The sequence below is a fragment of the Anomalospiza imberbis genome, chromosome 9 (genome assembly GCF_031753505.1).
Source record: "Anomalospiza imberbis isolate Cuckoo-Finch-1a 21T00152 chromosome 9, ASM3175350v1, whole genome shotgun sequence".
In the NCBI taxonomy this organism is placed as follows: domain Eukaryota; kingdom Metazoa; phylum Chordata; class Aves; order Passeriformes; family Viduidae; genus Anomalospiza; species Anomalospiza imberbis.
This window is the reverse complement of record NC_089689.1, coordinates 8,833,423-8,852,814: the sequence shown is the minus strand read 5'-3', so window position 1 is coordinate 8,852,814 and position 19,392 is coordinate 8,833,423. Positions and strand designations below refer to the sequence as shown.

Here is a 19,392-nt window from a genome sequence, read left to right as displayed (position 1 = left end):
TGGAGGTCTTGAGTTTACCTTTCAGTGTTCATTTTGACAGGAGCCTACAATGGCAGTTATCCAAGAAGGATGCCTAGCCTTAAGTAGGATGAAAAGTGTTGGTGGATTATGTAATGTAAAATAAAATGTGGTTTTCTGCAGTTCTTTCTGTGATCTTATGTTTTCTTGTACAGCAATCTCAGTGTTCAGGACCAGTCTCAGTTTGATTGAGAGAGATTTTCTGCATATCAGGACAGCACAAGATAACACTGTGCTTCTGTCTTTCAGAATCCAATTATTCTAAAGTAGTAAAGCATGTGAAGTTTCAGGAGTTAACAGAATAAACAAGAGTTTCAGAATTTAAATCCCAGAATATTATACAACATTAATTGAAAGTTCTAAGTAACAGTAAATAATACAAAATGAATTATTCAGCAAGAATCCCACAAAGCACTGAAGTAATTGCAATGATACCTTTCTTTCTCTGAAACCAAGCAGATCTGTCAGGATGCTGTTTGTTTCAAACACGGGGTCTCTGTTTTCTGCTTTGAAGTATTCCTGTGCAGCCCTCTCCAAATCGGCAAGTAGATCTAGAAGTAGGGCAGTGGCACATGCAGTACCTTCCACATCCACTGGACCAACTGCCACCCTCCCCCGGTCCTGCTCCTCAATTCCTGGAACCAGGGCAGCGTGGATGGGTGCTTTCTCTGTGCATGTGTGCAATGAAAATTGAGGTCGAGTTCAGACACTGCTTTAACACTTCCTTAAGTGAGGGGACGATGAAAAGGCTGTGCAGCTCCTGGGAGGTCAACAGCAAAGCATTTCCTAAAATATCCACTTGTTATTTCTGAGCAAATAATCTATGAATTCAGCTAGAGTTTATGTGAAATACTGCCTTCTGGGAGAAGCTGTGTGCATGAACTCAAGGCCAACATTCTCGTGAGCTTTGGTAGGAGAAATATATTAAATACAGAGTTTATCTCTTTTAGGTACAGAAGTTCCTAAGGTGGCTTTGCTGAAATCTGCTGTATCAGACAAATGCGAAAACAGTGTTGCCAAAAATAGTTGCCAATTTTGATTATTTAAATGAAACAAATTCAGACAAAACTCCTAGAGTTTCTTTTGGAACTTATGGGATAGCCACACTTCTTTCACCTTTGCTAGCACTGGGATCCATTTGCTTACATGCCTATGATTAGTACTTAAATGGCCAAGGCTTTTCAAAAGGTGAGCAAATGTAATGGAAAATTACAATGAAAGAATGAAATAAAACCCACAATTGTTTCTTTGATTAATGCCTTTTCATATTTTTATGCAACTATTGTATTGTGACAAAACAGACTTATTACCATATACAATTTTCTTTTTTGGTAGCTCTGTATTTGTAATAATACACTTGAAAAATATTTTTGTATATTTAAGTTCAAGAGTTCAGACCTGAAAAAAGCATGTGGGTGATTAGTGCTTTTGAGGAGTGTTGCTTAAAGATTGTAGGATAAGGATGTATGCTGGTTGGTTGTTTGTCAAAGGCAGATCAGAAATCATGTATTACAGGGAGAGCAGAAGTATTGAAGCTCAATCAGAAGTCTTTGGCTACCCATCAAAGACAGTTGCTATGGAAACGTAGATAATTATACAGTGATTTTCATGCTATTTTAGTTATTAATTTGGTAGTGACATAATATTTCCTTTGTTAATCTTTTTAGATTTTTCTACATAGTTATTTCTAAAATAATTAGGTCAGCATCTTTCCCATGGCTCATGGAGGGAATTCTCTGTGCCACTGGTGTAATGGAATATTTAAAACTAGACACAGACACCAGCAAAATTTATAACAATTTAAATAGTCTGTTTACTGTGGAAGAAAGTCATAAAGGTTAGAAGGTTCAATCTCAATTATCTTCTTAGTGTGAGAGATACATTTGTAGTCATCTTGTTTGCTTAAAATAAAAAACAACCAGACTAAATGATAGCTCAGAAAGCTGCCTACACAAAGCCTCTCTAAAATGGAGTGTCAACAACATTATTTATAAGCAAATTCTCCTATTTGGAATATATACAGAAATATTAAATTAAGCAATTAAACAGTGTGATTGAGAGGTTTCTGTTCTTTTATTTCACCCCAGAAAATTAGTCAGCTTCATGTACTTGTGATCTTTTCAAGCTACAAACTTTGCTCATTTGACCAGGTTGCAGGTGATCTGTTAATCTGAAAATCAGTAGTTCCAAACTGAATGTAGATAAAGGTGGGCAAAGTTAAGTTTGTTTAAATTTGTATAAATTTGAAAGGCAAAATTAACTTATCCACATTTTTTATTCCCTGTTGTAGCACACAGTATCTCAGTATTTCAGTACAATACGGTGTGTACCTTTACATTGTAGGTCAAGCATATCAACCTTTGACAATGAATGTAATTTCAATTTCACAGTCTATTCTGTCTATAATATATTCTATAAATCAGTATTTTAAATTGACACTGGGAAGAATTTTCAGCCTCTCTTGCAAAGCCTTTACTTTTGGTGGGAGTTAGACATTGAAGTACTTACTTACCTTTCTGAAAGTTCCAGCCTCTATCCTCTGAAGCATTTTTATCTTTCTCTTCTAATAATTTTTAATGCCATGTGAAGGTACTGAAACTTCAGTAATCAGAATATGCATATTTAAGGAGAGTGCAAATCATATATTCAAAACCAAGCCCCTGCCCAAGACGGAGATAAAATTTCACTCAGGTTCTTTCCCAATATTTTCCCCAGTAACTTCCATGGGATGTAAAAATCTCTCTCAGATAAAAAGTGCTGCTAATATTTACATCAATAATCTTGACTACATTTCATTAAAGATGCATTGAGAATATTAGGGAGTCACAATATTTTGGAAAACACTATGGACTCTGAATATGCAATTAGGAGAATTTCAGCTTTTATTATCATGACATCTTGCAATAGAGTAATAATATTACCAGATACCATGACAAGCAGAGCTTGTTCTGGCAGCAGAGACCAATTACCCTTACAAATGGAAAAAAAAAAAAAAACAAATTATTTTGAGTCATATAACATTTGGACTGTTAGAAATACAATTCTAAGACTGCATCTCCATGGCGTCCTTTCTCCAGCAATTGTATTTTGAATTCTGTGAGAGATAATAAAATAAAGCTTATTGCTAATATTAACTAATTATGGCTTGCCAACACATATAAAGCAGCATGTAAAACTCCTCAAAGTTGGTCTAAATGCATTCCTGTTCTTGTTCCTTTGCAGGAAAAAAGCATAAAATAGCGTGACTGTGAGGAATCTGTAATGTCTCAGTAAAATTAAAAAAAAATAAATTTAGCAAAATGTGCTTTCTGTGTCATAAAATGGGGTTTGGAGAAAATCTAGAAGTGATTGTCCAAAGAGCAAGGATAAATAAGGAATAGCAAAGAAAAATAGAGTGCTATATTCCATTTAAAAACTCCAAACAATTACTGTACTTTAATATGTGCAATATGCATTTGAGATGTGCATGTCTTCAAAATTATCAACACTTGACAAAGATTCATTCAAAGGAAAACTGCAGTCAGATGAAAGGATTTGACATAGGGAGCCAGGGAGGTGAACTGAGCAGCCATGCAGATTATTAGGATGTAGGTTTTCTAGTTGGCTTTCCATTGGTTTATAAACACACAAGCTTGTAAATAGATCCCTTGTGTGAAAATGTAAATGTTACACATGCAAAAGATGTTTGTTACCTTCAGAACAAGGGTGATGAGAATAACTTCTGGAAAATAAAATGCTGGAATGAAAGTTGATCTGGAGTGTAACTAGAGCCTGCAGGATGTGAAATACTGTATAATCATACTGGCAAAATAAACCTTAGATTTTGGTTTGGTTTTGGGAAGACTTAAGTAAAAACAGGTAAAGTTCCCCTTAAAGGGTCAATTTGATATACAAAATAAGTGTTAGAACCCTCAGTCTTCCATCTCTTTCCTTACAGGAAGGCATTACATTTCATAAGCTTCATTTTTTCTTTGCAGTAAAAAGAAAAACTTGATACTCACATGCTGTCTTTGAAAATATCTTATCATTTTAGACAGTAGGAAATAGAATGCCAAGTGTAACAATGGTGAGTAACTATGTTGAGAATGTTCGTGGTAAATACTTCACCATTCAGTAGCTGGCATCAAACCATCATCACTCACAATTCCTGGCTCAAAAATGAAGTTGTCATTAGCCTGCAGACTTAAAAAAAAAAAAATCTTTCATTGACTGATTCATTAGGCTGACAAACCATTTATTTTACTTTACAAAGATTTGGTGTTTGTAGTGGTTTATGCTAACACATTTAACTGTGTTATCAGATGCCATCAGTTATTCTGGTTCTTCAGTGAGCGCTAGTTCATTATGGTGATTTGGGATCAGCATAACTCTTCAGTGCTTTGTTCACTTTTGTTGTCTGTTTCACATTCCAACTATGTTTTAAGGGTGTGAAGTTTAGCAAAGTTCATATTTCTCAAATCAGAAAGTGAAGAGTTAATAAAGTTGTTTGATATACATTTGGCCATACAAACAGAACTTGACACCAGCCTCCAGGAACTATTCACTCACTCTCTGTATTAAGCATAACTTTTTGGCATGTTGAAAGCACATCTCAGAGGCTTTGGCAGAGATCAGGTTGTGATATGAGATCATCTAAAAAGAAGGATTTTAATGCACTTACAATTGTTTTTAAAAGGAAACAATCACATCTACAATACATTTTTTAAAAAATCTATTCTGAATAGCTGGTGTTCCATTAGAAATTACTATGATGTTTAGACAGATGTTTTTCAAAGAAGTGAAGAGTAGAGGCACAGTCAGCCATAGAGTGTCACACTTGGGTGATAAATACACATGAAATAGTAGTTTGTAGGTATAGACCCTTTTGGGTATAATCCAAATAAATGGCACTCTGATTAGTGGTTCTGTACTTCCACTAGCAATTAAAACCTCCGAAAAAAAAGGTAAAAGTACTAAATTAGTTGAGTTGTGTTATCTCAACCTCAGTAAAATAGCTAAATGTGCTTACAAAGGAACTCAAGTATATCCCTAAAGCTGAACATAGGCCCCCATTCTTTGCACAAGCACAGCTGTATTTTTTCACATTTCTGGAAGTTGTGCATTTCTGCCATATAGAAGTGTATATCAGAGTGGAAGTGCCTGAGTCACAGCGATAAGGAACTAAAAATAATCAGTGTTCATTAGTAAAAACTGAAGACCAAGCCATGGGTTGACTTTGTAGACTGCAGAGGTAACAGCAGGCATGAAATGCGATTGTCAGTTCCTCTGGGCACAGAACACTGTGAGGACCTTGCAGAGCAAGCGGGACATTCCCTCCTGCTGAAGGAGCAGGGATCACACCAGAGACAAGGCTGGTTAAAGGTACCACTACATGACAGTCTGCTGTAACTGCAGGCTTTGTTCAGAACAAAACTCTTTGTGGCATTCCATTTCAGTTACTTTTTTTAATATTTTAGGTCATTATTACCATTGGCTTTTGTACATGACAAGCCTTAGTCAGCTGCTGAGAATGAGCACTTAATCTGCTTTTTGGTTTAAATACAGTCCTATATTTTGCAAGTTTCTTTTCATTAGAGATGAGCAGAGGAAAAACAAGTAAATGCAAATATATTACGCAAAGAAGTTAAAAATAAAGTTACTGATGAGAGGGCACAGCTACATATGGGCATGTTCTTGCATTTACTAAAATTGGATAAATCACTGAATATTTCAAGTTGCAAGGAACCCATCATCGAGTCTAACTCCCTGCTCCTAACAGGTTTACCTAAAACTAAATCATAGTTTTAGGACTTAAAGCTTTGTCCAGATGGCTCTTAAACTCTGACAGGCTTGGTGCCAGACCACTTCCTAGGGGAGTCTGTTGCACTGCCCAAACACACTCTCAGTAAAGAAATTTACTTCTGTTTTACCTTTCCCTGTGGCAAAAATAATGACAGTGGGTCGTCTTTTAACTGTACTCCTTCACTTGATCTCTTCTTGTTCACTAATACTGTAAAATTATAAAAGAAAAAAACCCACAAAATATTCAGCCAACTTTAAGGCAAAAATGAAATGCTTCTTCTTGAATATTCAGAGTGAAAGTCTAATTTTATGAGTTGTAGTGTGTGTGTGTAGTAAGAATAAAATCTTACTGAATATTCTCCATGGGCTAAGCAATCAAGGGGAAAACATGCCAGACAAAACATCGCAGAGATTATAGAATATGCTGTCAGTCCTCTTAGGCACAGTGATCTTCATTTTTCTTCCTCCCTGCTTCATCTCTCTGGTGTTGTGATCATTAATCCCATTTTCCTGACTGCTGGGTGAAGTTCCCCTTTTCACTCACGTGTCTCCTGTTTTTTGGTCATTATGACACCACCTGTGCCCTTGTTTTAGTATGATGAGTATTAATCATGTACACTGTTTTTTTTTCCTAAACATGCTTGTGTTTTTTAAACAGTTAAACCTCATGTTTCAAGGGTCTTGTGAGGTTTTGGATTTCAATGATTTTTAAAGAGAATAATATGTATAGATCTGTTTGAATTTCAGCCAAAGAAATTATTAGACTTGGAAATTTTTCTTCAAGCAAGCACATTGTCAAAACAGGTGTCCCAAAGAAAATTTCTCTGACTTTCAGAAAACACTTTTAGTATTATAAGTTCAGGATTTTTCACTCAACTAAAACATTTCATTGAAATCACCAGATTTCAATGGAAAGCAGTGTTAACAGTGAGGAGCAGGAGGAAAATGATGACAGTTAAGTCCCAGAGCTTGTTGATCCAACAATTCACAGAGAGTTCAAGATGAACAAGTCCTCTGGCTCATGGCTAAAAAAATTGCTGGGTTTCCAAGCAGGAACTCAAGCCATAGAGGAGTCTGCCCTGTAATGCATGATAGAATATATTGCTTTTATCTCCTCACAGATTACCTCCTATAATTTTCACCCCATTACACAGCCTCCATTTAACACTTTCCTCCTTTCTGGTGTTTTAGCAAACCTAAGCATTAAGTCTGGTGCTTGATTATATCTTTTACACAGGCCAGTTGTTTCCTTGGTCACTGTCCAAAGGGTTGTCTCTAGCTAAGACTGTAGGTCAACAAGGAGGTGACTCTGAAGTAAAAATACCTTTCCAGAAGGAACACAAACAAGGAAAATTTATTTATGTGGCACACATTTTCATGTTTTTTTTAATAACAATTTGTTATGAAATAAAAGAGCCAAAGCATACCATATGAGTATTTAAAAAAAACATGGGCTATATTTTAGATGACATTGCAGTTTCCATACACCCCTTTGTATCTTGCACTCTGCAGTGAACTTTCTGCTCACCATGAATCTGCAGACAGTGTTCTAGACAGACAGACTGGATATATCAGTGCACTTTTCTTGGGTCTGCCCGTAAGCCACCCCTTTAAGCAGCTGTGTGGACACTCCCCTTGTAAAGCAGCAGCAAGCAAATGCTTCTGTTTAGCTCACTGCCTGTTTGAGCTGTCTTTGCCTTAAGACTGTCATGGAATGTCAGTTACATTGAGGACTAACTAAACACACATGCAGAGGGTTTACTTTGTAGCCAGATCCAGCAAATGTTGCTGGCAAGCTGCAGAGCTCTCTCTGTAATTATTGGCCAGATTTTCTGTTTCTAATATTGACAGGGAGGTTACAGATCTGACAGTAACTGGTGGCCTTTGTTCTTTCCTGTACGGGTGACCTCACTGACAGAGGTACAAACACTTAGAACACCTAGGCATATGAAAGAAGCTTAAATAATGCCAAATTTGTGCATGTAACAGCCAAAATATTGAAGGGAAACACTTACCATGAGAACAAAGACCACTGATGAGTCAGTGTTTTCACAGGGCATCTTGAAATGCAAGAAATGTACACCACTGTCCTCATGTCATCTGACTACAGCCTTTTATCTTAAACACTCTTTCTATATTTATAGTTTTCAGAAGGGAGGACAATAGAAAATTTCTCATTACCCAAAGTCCCTGGAAATTTAAGCTGGAAAGGAAAATACCACTTATGAGCTTTCCATAGGGCTGCATGCCTCATGGCTGTGGTTAAAGGGGATAAAACAAGAGGCAGTTGATTTGAGTCCCTTGCAAGTTTTAGACCACTCCAGTCTGTATTTGTTACTGGTGTGAGTTTCACAGGATAAGTACAGCAAGAAAATCCATTCTTCCTGAATATTACTTATCTGTTATTTTCTAAGAAATTCTTTTTTGTTTATGGTGCTAGCAACCTTAAAATGTTGCAGCTGGAGCAAGCTAACTCAGCTTGTCCTGAAGCAGTTGTTTCATGATGAGCAGCAATGAGAGCAGCAAAAAGAAGTTGCACTCAAAGTGCAGACAGATGAAAGGCTGTCAAGGAGATGTAAAAATAGATGTCAGTGTAAGGAAGATCCATGAATATCTTTAGAAATCAAATGAAAATGCAAAATCTGATAAGGAGAGGATTTTGACTTAACAATAAAATTAAATGCATTTGTCATTAAAATACGCCATGACTTGAGTTAGGTTGAAGATTAACAAAAGGTTTCTGTCAGTAGCTCACAGAATATTCTACACGTTGGATTAGCTTTTTCTTATGCACATTTAACAAATACTCAGATAACGAATCTTTCAATTGTTAGTTCAGTTTGATTGAGGTAGTGTGGGTGGTTTGCATAACAACTGTTACACCATAAGAGTGTTTCAAAACTATTGCAAGAAACATTAAACATGATGTTCTAAAGCATAACATATCGGGTGTATTAAATTAGAGGTTTGCATTTGAATTTTCCAGCACAACACATAAAATTTTTGAATATAATAAATAGATAACTTAATTATTCTTCCCAAGGAAGGATAGGTATAGAATGACACCTAATCCTGTAGCACTCTGCAGGTGAGGAATATCTGGTGGTTAAGTAGTGACTGCATGATTCTGTTTCCTGAGTAGTTCCTGACTCCTTGTGTGAGCAGACCAGAACCTCATGCTCCAGCTCTTGGGTGCCACAGTGTTGACACACTGAAGCTGGGCTGCCAAAATTTACCTTGTTTACCATCAAAGCTCTGGGCAGACTGAAAGCACACACAAATACAGGTGCTCCTTTGAGCTTAGAGGCTGAAGTGTGGACAGACCTGCCTGTGGAAACACACTGAGCTGAAGGCTGCCCACAGAGGGACCCTGCTTGTGCAGTCTCAATGACCAGGGCTCTGTAATTGCAGCTCCACTTCTTATCCCAGTAAAGGCAGCAGCAGGAGTAGAAAGGTTCTCACTCAGATTCAACAAATATTTATATACACTTGGTCATTTCATAATACCCTATTCTGCTTTAACAAGATGTTCTGCAGTTGCTGGAGGTCACATGAGTTCCTAGGGGGAGAGTTTATTTTTATAAGTTGAGCTTTTGCAACCATTAGCTGCATATAATGTTCTGATCTTTGGGGAAGAAAAATGCTTATAAAGGATACCATGGGTAAGTAATAATCATGTCATCAAACATCATAATTTGGGATAAAGGTAAAATTGGAACAAACAAAAATGACCTTTCCATCTGAAGAGAAAGTCCAGATTAATTTCTGACATGATGGCATTGTTGTGTAGTGAAAGTAAATTCATTGCCCTTAGCTTATGTTCCAAGTCCCACGGAACTGAAAAGTTTGATTCAAAGCCTGTTGAATTAATCCAAGTCTTCCCCTTCCCTGTTGTGATTCTGAAAAAAAAAAGAAAGAAAAAAAAAGAGACAGTGTTGTATGAAAATGAATACTGGTCTCTGAAAAAAACTTACCTGGAAAAATAGAAATATTTATGTTGAACTGTCTGATGAAGTAGAATTAGAGTTGCAAAAATGTCTGAGATTGTTACAACTTTTGTCCTTTAATATTAAGAAACCACAATGTCCAGTATCTGTTTTGTCCTGTCAGGGAATACCTTGCAGTTGATCTATTGCATTTGTTAGATCAGGTGCTGCCAAGTAAGAACAGCAAGGGAATTTCTCTGCCAATTTACTTTAAAGGCAGCATGACAACCTTCATCTTTCCAGTCATCAGTTCTTCCTCATTTCTTTCACTGTCTTGTATGCAATTAATATTTTCTGTATCCTGAAATTCAGTAATTCCTACAGCTTTAAAGCCTTTTATGTGGAATGTAAGGTGAAAATAGCATCTTCTCATTGTAATGCTTAAATTTGATATATTTTACATGATACATTGTTCCAAATTCTGTCATATTAACTTTATGAAAATTGTACATCTACCTAAGCTAGTGGGCTTTTTTTTTCTATTTTAATATTGTTTATGAAAAATAAATTAGAAAAGAACCCACTGACTTTAGAAAAGACCTGAGAAGAGGCACGAGGCTTGGAAAGAATTGAAGCATTTGGTTTTTAGCAAGTTAAAACCTCCTCTTCAGGACTTTTGGATAGGATTAACATTTTATTATTGGTCAGAGTATTTTGTGATTGCTGCTTCACTCTTTTACTTGCTGCAGTTTCTGCTCATCCCTTGTTCTTTTTGTTTGCCTCTTCATTATTTACACAAAAGAGTCAGGGTTTCTGTCAGAAAGCATCAGGTTTTTGGGTCACAGGTGATTGCCAACACTTTCACATTCTGCATGTATTGTCACTCAGAAGTCAACAGACAATATTTCCATATGCATCTGATACAGGAATGAAAAAGAAATGCACTTTAATGTCACTCCAGTTAAATTAGTATTCAGCCCGGAGTTTGTGAAAATTGCATGTCTAACGATTGTATGAGTACTAAATCTCCACACTGAGAATTGCTGTTCCATAATGTCTAATTCTAAAAAGTGGGACAAGACTGCATCTGGCTCTACATGATGTTCTAGAGAAGACTGAACGCCCCACAGAGACAATTTCTTGTATGAAAAACTGTTTTCTTCTGTAAAAAGCAGGGCATTCTCCAAATACAGCATTAATCCCATCACCATTTTCATTTCAAGGATTTAAGACTGGCACCAGCTTAATATTAACAACTTTGGCAAGTAGTGAGCACCTTTTGCCAATTTTAAGCAAGACCTCTATAAATTTATCAGACTTTTATGAGATATTATATCTTCCAGAGAGAGACTGAAGAATAAACTGTTCTATAGGCACATTTTATTTTGGTGTAGAGATTGAGGAAGTTTCCTTAAGCAGTTACAGTCACTATAGTGGTAAAATATGTCTGAAATGCTTGTCTGTATTTCCTGGGAAGTCAACATGGTCCTTTTCTTCAGTATCTCACTGTATTTGTACTTTACCCATGAATATTTGCTAGAGTTAGTGGTTTGTCAATGATTTTATTGACTGATAGTTCATTCCAATTTTTTTCATAAAGAAAAAAGAAAAAATCTGTGATATTAGGCTCATAAATTGTTGAAATAACATTAATAACAACTGGCACTATAGGACAATCAAATAATGAGAGCTTAATTTCTAATTTTTTCTAGCATCACAATTCTCTGGTAGGATATGAGGAAATTGTTTTAGAGTTTTAGATGTGAGAAACTATTGAGGACATTTGCTTAAGCAGGCTTGCTGCTCTTATTTCAGGTGTAGGTTCTGTAGTACAGAAGCATGGAGCCTTTGCCACAGAATCACACTGAATGTGATAAAATGAATCCATGTTGATTTCAACACATTCATTAGCTATTCCCTTCAGCCAGCTGCTGCAAACATGGCAAAGTAATTACACAAGGTGGAGCTCAAAGATACAGGTCCAAAGGAAAGTGCTGGTAATTGCTGCCTAATCCTCAGCACGCAGAAGCAGCTCTGACTTTTAGCGCAGCCTCTAGTGCATTATTTTAGACCTCAAGAAGCTGTATGTCTAAACAATAATTTTCTCTAGAAGTGAAAATGTAGAAATCAGATTAATTTGTCAACGCTGACAAATGAAATATAAATTGATATCAAATAGACTCTAAACAATTGGTTATAAATAAGGATAGTTAATGTACAGTATTTGCAAAATACCATCCAAGTGGTTCTTGTTACATCCATTTCTGTGACATGCTTCTGCAGCGTGATAAAAAACTGTCTCAGGGATTATTTTACTCTGCAGTATTTATTTCTGTAGTGCATGTAGAGACAGCTTATTTACAAGCAGGAGTTAGTTTTGGCACATAAGATACTCAAGCAAACAAAGATTCCTGGAACTAGAAAGAAAGCTTCCAGTAAAACAGAGACTGAACTCTCAGAAGTTCAAATAATACCCAAACTAAACATTACCAATCTTCAGATATTACATGTTACTCTCTTTACTTTTTGTTTTTCAAGTGCAGTGATAGCAGAGTGTTTGGAAAGATACTTCTTGTCCTCTGGATATTTTTAATACATTTTCTGATACTACTTTTGCTTCAGCAGACACTTAGTTTGGCTTTCTGTGGGGTTTTTTAGAATTACTAAATCTCCTCTGCATTGAAGCAATTTTGTTCTGAAAAAAACCAAATTTGTGCTGAATTGTGAGTGCCTCCCTTAGATCCATTGTGAAAAGACAACCTTCCTGAAGTCACAGGAGTCCTAAAATTGGCAGAGAAGGTGCTGAATTTGCTTTATGTTTAGCTAGGGACTCTCTGTGTACTGATTATTACAGTGGTGTATTTTCTCCACAAAAACAAGTAGGTGTTAGCATTGCCTTTACTGTACATTCCTTTCCTGCTTGAAATAATTTTGTTTATCCAAGGATGACTAAATAAATTACTTATCTTCAGGAGATGAAAGAGGAAGAGGAAGCAAACGAGGTAAAAATATCACCAAAAATATCAAAACAGGCAAAATATGAAGCCTGAATTACTGCACATTTCATAATGTTAGGAAACATAAGAAAGCAGCCAAGAACATGTGTATTTTTACGTGCAGAATTTATGCTAAAAGTAATGATTAACACCTCATTTCTGAAAAAGAAAGCTGATACTATTCATCTAAGGAATTGGGCTGTATTAAAAGATGTCAGTGAGTTCTGGGGAATGGAATAACTAATCCATGTGGACTTGGCTTCTTGGGCATCCACTGATGTTCCACTGCACTCTCTCTGTGGTGTAATCAGGTAATCCCCAAACAGATGGGAATGTGCTATCAGTGCTGAGTAACATCTCCCTAAAGGCATAGTTGGTGAGCTGAAAGTATAATATTCTTGGGAGAGTAGTCACAGAGTTAATATTTTAATTTTTAATTAGACTCCCTTATAGCTGTCTCTTTGAAAATCAGTTTTTTTCCCCAATGGTGTAATAGTCCTGTTGGAGTGGAACCATATCCCTGGCTCAGTGTAACTTGCTTTTCTGGCCCTTATGAGCTTAATTCCTGAAATTAGGGTTATGTATTTCTGGGATATATCCACAAAAGGCAACTAGAGAGAAGAAAATGCACACAGGTGAATAGGAATAATAAAAATTAAAAATTAAAAATTCATCTCCATTCTGCTTTTAAAACTACATGTAACTTATGTGAATATTGATATTAAAATAGCTCCTTTTTCCATGCTTCAGTGCCGTTACAATATACTTCATTATTTCATATTAAAACTAGAAAAGCCTTTTGAGAAACTTCCTTGTCTGGGACCAAAAGAAAGCTTCATTAGCATAATTACTTACAGTCCTTCTGTTAGTATTTTCAGGGACAAAAATATAATTATCCTTTTACTAAAAAAAAAAACCAAAAAAAAAAAAAAAAAAAAACCCACAAACCTCCAGCAAAACTGTGAACACAGTGAAATAATGGAAGATCTGGATTACAACTCCAGTGAAAAATGTGGGATGAACTGGATAGGAATATAAATATCAGTTCTGACTGAAGTATGAAACTTAGGCAAACAACAAGGAAAAAAAACCCACCCTTTTTAGAACATTTTGAGATGTGTGAAAACTACAAATGCTAGAACTGTGAAAAGGAAACAGGGAATTTGATCCATATGTTCTGGAAATGCCACTGCCCACAGCTAAATTATATTTGGAGAACAGAACACAGAAAAGAAGAACAACTGCTAACACTGTTATAAACACAGGGTCTCCCTGGTGATGCAAAGGTCTTCCCATGGCAGATATTAATGAGGGACTCTTACCATCTGGATACCATATATGAAGAAATACTATTTAGTATGTTCTAGAATAATTACTGAGGAATATGATTTATTAATTATTTATCTCATTCTCTGAGGAGAAATCATCCTGCTAGCTCCAAGGGGAAAAAGTGCTGTTCAGGGTGGTTCACACATTGGGGTTTTTTGTTTACGAAGTTGAATATAATTTAAAAGCCTGAAGTGAACTAAGTAATTCCACTGTATCAGAGCAGATAATATTTTAAGCTTGGGAAGCTCTTGCCATGATACATATTTACAAAGTGAAATATTTTTGAAATTTGCAGTGTTTGAAATAGCAGGATGACCTGTGGAGAGATTCTGTTACAGATTCTGTTACCAAAAGCACATCCTGCTGATTCCAAGAAAAATAATTGCCCGTTAACTTGGGCTGCTTGTTTACTTTTTCTCAGGAATGTGTGACTGGAAGGGGTGAACTCCACTTGCTGTGCTATTACAGACCCAGCCAAGCCCCGTATTTCTATTCTGTACTTCAGAGAGCAGAAACTCACCAATTGCCACCTTCCACTTCCTACCTGAAGGCTGACTCTGGATGCTCTTTCCTCTGATAATTCAGTAGTCTGCAGTTCCCACGTTCACTTTATTCCAGACAGTCAGCACCCATTTGTACCAACAGAAGCCTCCCAATGTGCAACCTGTGCTCTCATAACTGCTTCACATCAGTAACTTTGCCACAGAAAGGGCCGGGGACCAACATAAAGAGAGACAGATTTACAGAAAGCTGTATGTGCAGTTTTCTTGGCCACGGCAGCAAACCTCCCTGAAAAAGTTGAAACATATCTATAAAAAATGTTGAATGGTGGCAGCTCTATACCATCTGTTTTGTTCTGGTTTAGAAAGGAATTGCATCAATCCATGATGTTCTATATACCAACTCTCCTTCACAACAACCAATAGGCAAAACCTAGCAACAGTTGTGCCTATCATATTAGAGTAATCAAAAATGTGTTTCTTTTATTACAAATGACACTTGAGAATTGTAACAATATAGCTCTTCTGGTTTGATACTAATTTTTACTTTTCTTTGAAAAAATGTTTTTGCTAAGCAATTTATGAATTCTGAAAATAGTTCTCTGCACGTATAATCATCAAGCTTGAACAGTTTTTATTTTTCATGTCTTTATTCATTCTTTTCTACGTAGTATTTGTGGAATTCAGCATCTGGAACGAGCAGGAAACAGGTTGACTCTCTTTGACTCCCTTTATTTCTGCATAGTGACATTTTCTACTGTGGGCTTTGGGGATGTTACACCCAAGATATGGCCTTCAAAGCTGCTTGTTGTCATTATGATCTGTGTTGCTCTTGTGGTGTTGCCCATACAGGTAAATGTGGATTTTTTTTTTTCTCTTTAGAATTGTTTTTGAAACAAAGGAACAATAACTGAAATAATAACTTAACAATAACTTGTTGTTACTATTATTATTGCACAGAAAATGTCAGAAAAAAGAACCATCTATCTCTCCTATTGTGGCTTTTTTTTTTCCTTTTCCCTGTATGTTCTCCTATACTCTAGATTTATATTAAAAACAGGGCACTGATAACAGTTTTCAAGTGCTGATGAAAGTTTTTTGCACCGGTCATGTACCACAGAGGCCTTCCTTTATCCTGAGATATGGGTTTGTTATTAATGGAGCAATTACAAAAAAACCCCACAACAGTAGCCAGCACTTTCTTTATGAGTACAGCTTTTCCTCTGCAGGCTCTCCCTGTTTCTAATCTTGGTTGTCTCCACTTCCTCTCTTACTCTTACAGCTCAGTGCTAACTTGAAAAAAATCTCATTAAATCTGCAACTCAAGCAAATTGGGTTCACAGCTGTGTATGGAACACATGCACACAGAGCCAGCAGCACAGTTAGGAATTTTTCATGCCTGCCTAAGTTTAGGACTTCTAACAGTTTCAACAGGGAAAGAGCAATTTATGAAAATCCAAGTACTTCAAGGAGTCAGTCAGCTTTATTAAATTTGTAACAAGCATTTTCCAGCTCATTAGGTGAGGCTGGATGACAGAAACCCTGAGGTTACATGGGAAACCCTGCCAGGATGTTCACTGTCGCACACGTGGTGATCACCCAGCCCTTGTGCCAGAAAAAGAGGATATGGGGAGACACTCTGCGTTTTTATCAAAGCTTACAGTAGACCTGCTAGACCATGAAGCTCCAAAGTTTCTCACACAGCCATAGTTTCCAGTCTCTGCTTCTTTGGCAGAGAACTAAAGCTCAGTGTGGGCAGACAACACATAAACCCTAGGAGGGTGGAAGCTCAAGCTTTCAGCATTAATTTTCTTGATGTTATTTAACACTCTAATTAAATATTGAATGCATGTATTCATAGCCATATGCACCAACACATTTATATTCTCACTCAGTGAAAAATTAGTAAAATATATATTCTATTGAAAACCAAAATGTGCTCTGTTTAAGAAATTTGGAATTTCCTGGGACATAGAAATTTCATCCTTAAGGTGGTTCTGATACATACTTCAGTCCCGAGAACTCCACAGGAGCAGTAAATAACCTAGAATTGACTGGAATTTCACACAATTTTATCTATTATTAGCTACTTTATTTTATACCTTTGTAGTGACAATGGGGCTTCATATAGTTTTCTACACACATAATGGAGTGGGAGGCATTCTCTCCTGAGCCCTGCAATGAAATGAAATCAGTTATTATGCATGATCCAGCCTCTCCATCAGTGGAATGTGGAGGAGAAAAAGATGCTATCACACAGACATACAGTTAAATTGATCTCAATATTAAGCATGTGTTACTCAAAAGAATCTTTGAACTGATATTTGTGTGTTTCTTTACAGACTGTTACGGTATTTTCATACTGAATATATTGTTCAGCTGACAAAGGCAAACTTGCTGTATTAATTTGCTGTGTATTTAAGTTGTATCTAAAATTATAAGGCAGATAAGAGAGTTTATGGAACATCACCTTCAGAACATTATAAAATCTCTGGGAAGAGTTACTGCCCAAACTAAGAAAAAATGGTGCCTCTTTCCAAGTATATTCACAGTATCTGTGTGAAAACTTAACCTTTCATATGAGGGAAGCAGTTATGTCACAATACTAGGAAATGAGAGCTCAGAGGCATAAAATACTTAAGGGAATAAGGTACCAGCCTTCGTTCTTTTCTAAACTCCTGTGGTTTAATGTATTCCCATGGTATTTTAATGAATTTTCACTGCTGTTTGTGTGTGTTAGATTCTGGCACTAATGCTGTGGTTTGTGATCACCTTATTAGGGAACATTTTACAAAGAAAAAGATATTGGGGCTAAGGGCAGCTTTTCATAGGGGCGTGAGATTAACCATGCAACATTGCGAAGTCATTATAGAGTTGTAATCCTCACCTACTGGGCTGTATTTCACTGACAATCAGCATCTCTTGCAGTTTGAACAGCTGGCATATTTGTGGATGGAGAGGCAAAAGTCCGGCGGAAACTACAGCAGGTACAGAGCTCAGACAGAAAAACACGTTGTGCTGTGTGTGAGCTCTCTGAAGATTGACTTACTCATGGATTTCTTAAATGAATTCTATGCCCACCCCAGACTGCAGGTACTGAGAATGGAAAAAAACTCCAAACACAAAAACCCCTCAAAACACTTTGTTTGTTTGTTGTTTTGGTTTTTGGTTTGTTTTTTTGTTTGTTTGTTTTAAGAAAAGTTTCTGAAATTGTTTTTAATTCGTAAAACTGATTTTGGGAATAGATAGGTGAATTGGGAATCTATACCTGCAGTAAGAAGCTGAGATACAGAGTTTGGAGTCATTTTAAATTGAGGTATTGAGGAGAAAAGACTAAATAGGTAGAATTAGTGTCTTGTTGAATTGTGCCAGTCTTTTTAGAAACAGGTATTTCCATGCAAATTCCTTAGATTCTGCCCTAAAACAGAAAATAAATTAAAGCTATTCAGTTTATTTTTTCCCATTGTTTTGGGACTGGATCCAAAAATCCTCACAATTAAAAACATCCTTTGGTTTTCACGTTTTGCTTTGTTTTTTGCCAGCTTTAGGAATCAGAATGGGTCAGGTTGGAAGGCACCACTGAGGATCATCTGATCCAACCTCCCTGCTCAGGCAGGGTCATCCTAGAGCACATTGTACAGGATTGCAGAGATAAGATCCTCTTGGAATTGTGGAAATGAAGAAATAAATTCATGTACTTTAAAGGACAAAGATGTTGACAGAATACACAGATTTTGTTAGTGTACACATATTCCCTAGGTAATGCAAACTTGTCATGTGGCTGATTTGGAACATCTAGAAGCTTATTTCCATGAGGTATCAATTTGGATTTATTATTGTTGTCTTTGCTACAGACTCTCCCTTTTAGTAAACCTTCTCTGTGTCTTTTACTAAGTTACCTGTGGTATCATGCTTCATTAAATACTGCAAGAATCACACAAATACAAGCCTCAAATGGCTGAGCAGCAATTTGCTAAATCCCAAATCCAAAATATTCCCCAAAACAATTAGCTAGTAAGAGGTATAAGCAATTGCACAAAGAAATCCAGTCCTTTATAGATACAAACACAAATTGAAACACAACATTTCGTTAGCTAAGCCGAAGAATGAGTCAGGCTTTATGATACACTGGACACAAAGAAGAAAAGCCCTAATACTACACAGGTTACTTAAAAGGGCTTATATACATTCCCTTCACAGCTGAAATTGAGTTGGACTCAATGATCTTGGAGATCTTTTCCTACCATAATGATTCTGTGCACTGAGAAGCTGAAGGATACAGATGGTGCACTGCATCCAGTGCCATTTTGCTTTCTGCAGAAATCTCTGTGTTGCAGAAAGGAAGATTTCTATGACCAGCCTGGCCTAAGCTCTCACTCTCCTCTCCCACGTTCCATTTATCCCTCCTTTTAATTTGTGCACTTACGGATCCTTCAAACAGTCCTTGCTTTTCCTTTTCCAAGTAGCACAGGAAGCAGTTTGGTTTGGCCCATTAATGTGAAGAAGGAATTTTGAGGAAATAAATTCTTCCTGTCAGCGTCTTATCCGAGACATTTTTGACATCTCAAGTCACTGTTGACTCATTCTCCAGCAACATTAACCATGACTATTTCCCCTTTTTTTTCTATTTTGACAGGACTATTATGTGGTTATTTTGTGTCCTACGGAGATGGATGCTCAGGTCCGAAGGGTTTTACAAATCCCAATGTGGTCCCAAAGAGTTATCTACCTGCAAGGCTCAGCCCTAAAAGATCAAGACCTATTGAGAGCTAAGTAGGCAAATATTGACCATTCTTTTTTACTGTTTCATTCATACTGTTTGATAAATAACTTTAACAAGCA

At 36.6% G+C, this 19,392-nt stretch overlaps 1 protein-coding gene and 1 long non-coding RNA gene across 4 annotated transcripts in view; one reads left to right on the top strand and one right to left on the bottom strand.

Annotated features, from left to right (window-relative positions):
- Positions 1 to 19,392, top strand: part of KCNT2 (potassium sodium-activated channel subfamily T member 2) — a 114,600-nt gene that overhangs the window by 47,034 nt on the left and 48,174 nt on the right. For all 3 annotated transcript variants that reach the window (XM_068199586.1, XM_068199587.1, XM_068199588.1), the window contains exons 10-12: positions 15,222 to 15,402; positions 17,479 to 17,643; positions 19,187 to 19,323. In XM_068199586.1, coding sequence (XP_068055687.1) covers positions 15,222 to 15,402; positions 17,479 to 17,643; positions 19,187 to 19,323 — 483 coding nt within the window. The remainder of the gene's footprint in view (positions 1 to 15,221; positions 15,403 to 17,478; positions 17,644 to 19,186; positions 19,324 to 19,392) is intronic.
- Positions 2,878 to 4,954, bottom strand: LOC137479244 (uncharacterized). Its single transcript, XR_011002080.1, has 2 exons — positions 4,514 to 4,954; positions 2,878 to 4,165 (listed from the first exon to the last, which is right to left on the bottom strand). It is a non-coding gene; the product is annotated as an uncharacterized lncRNA (long non-coding RNA).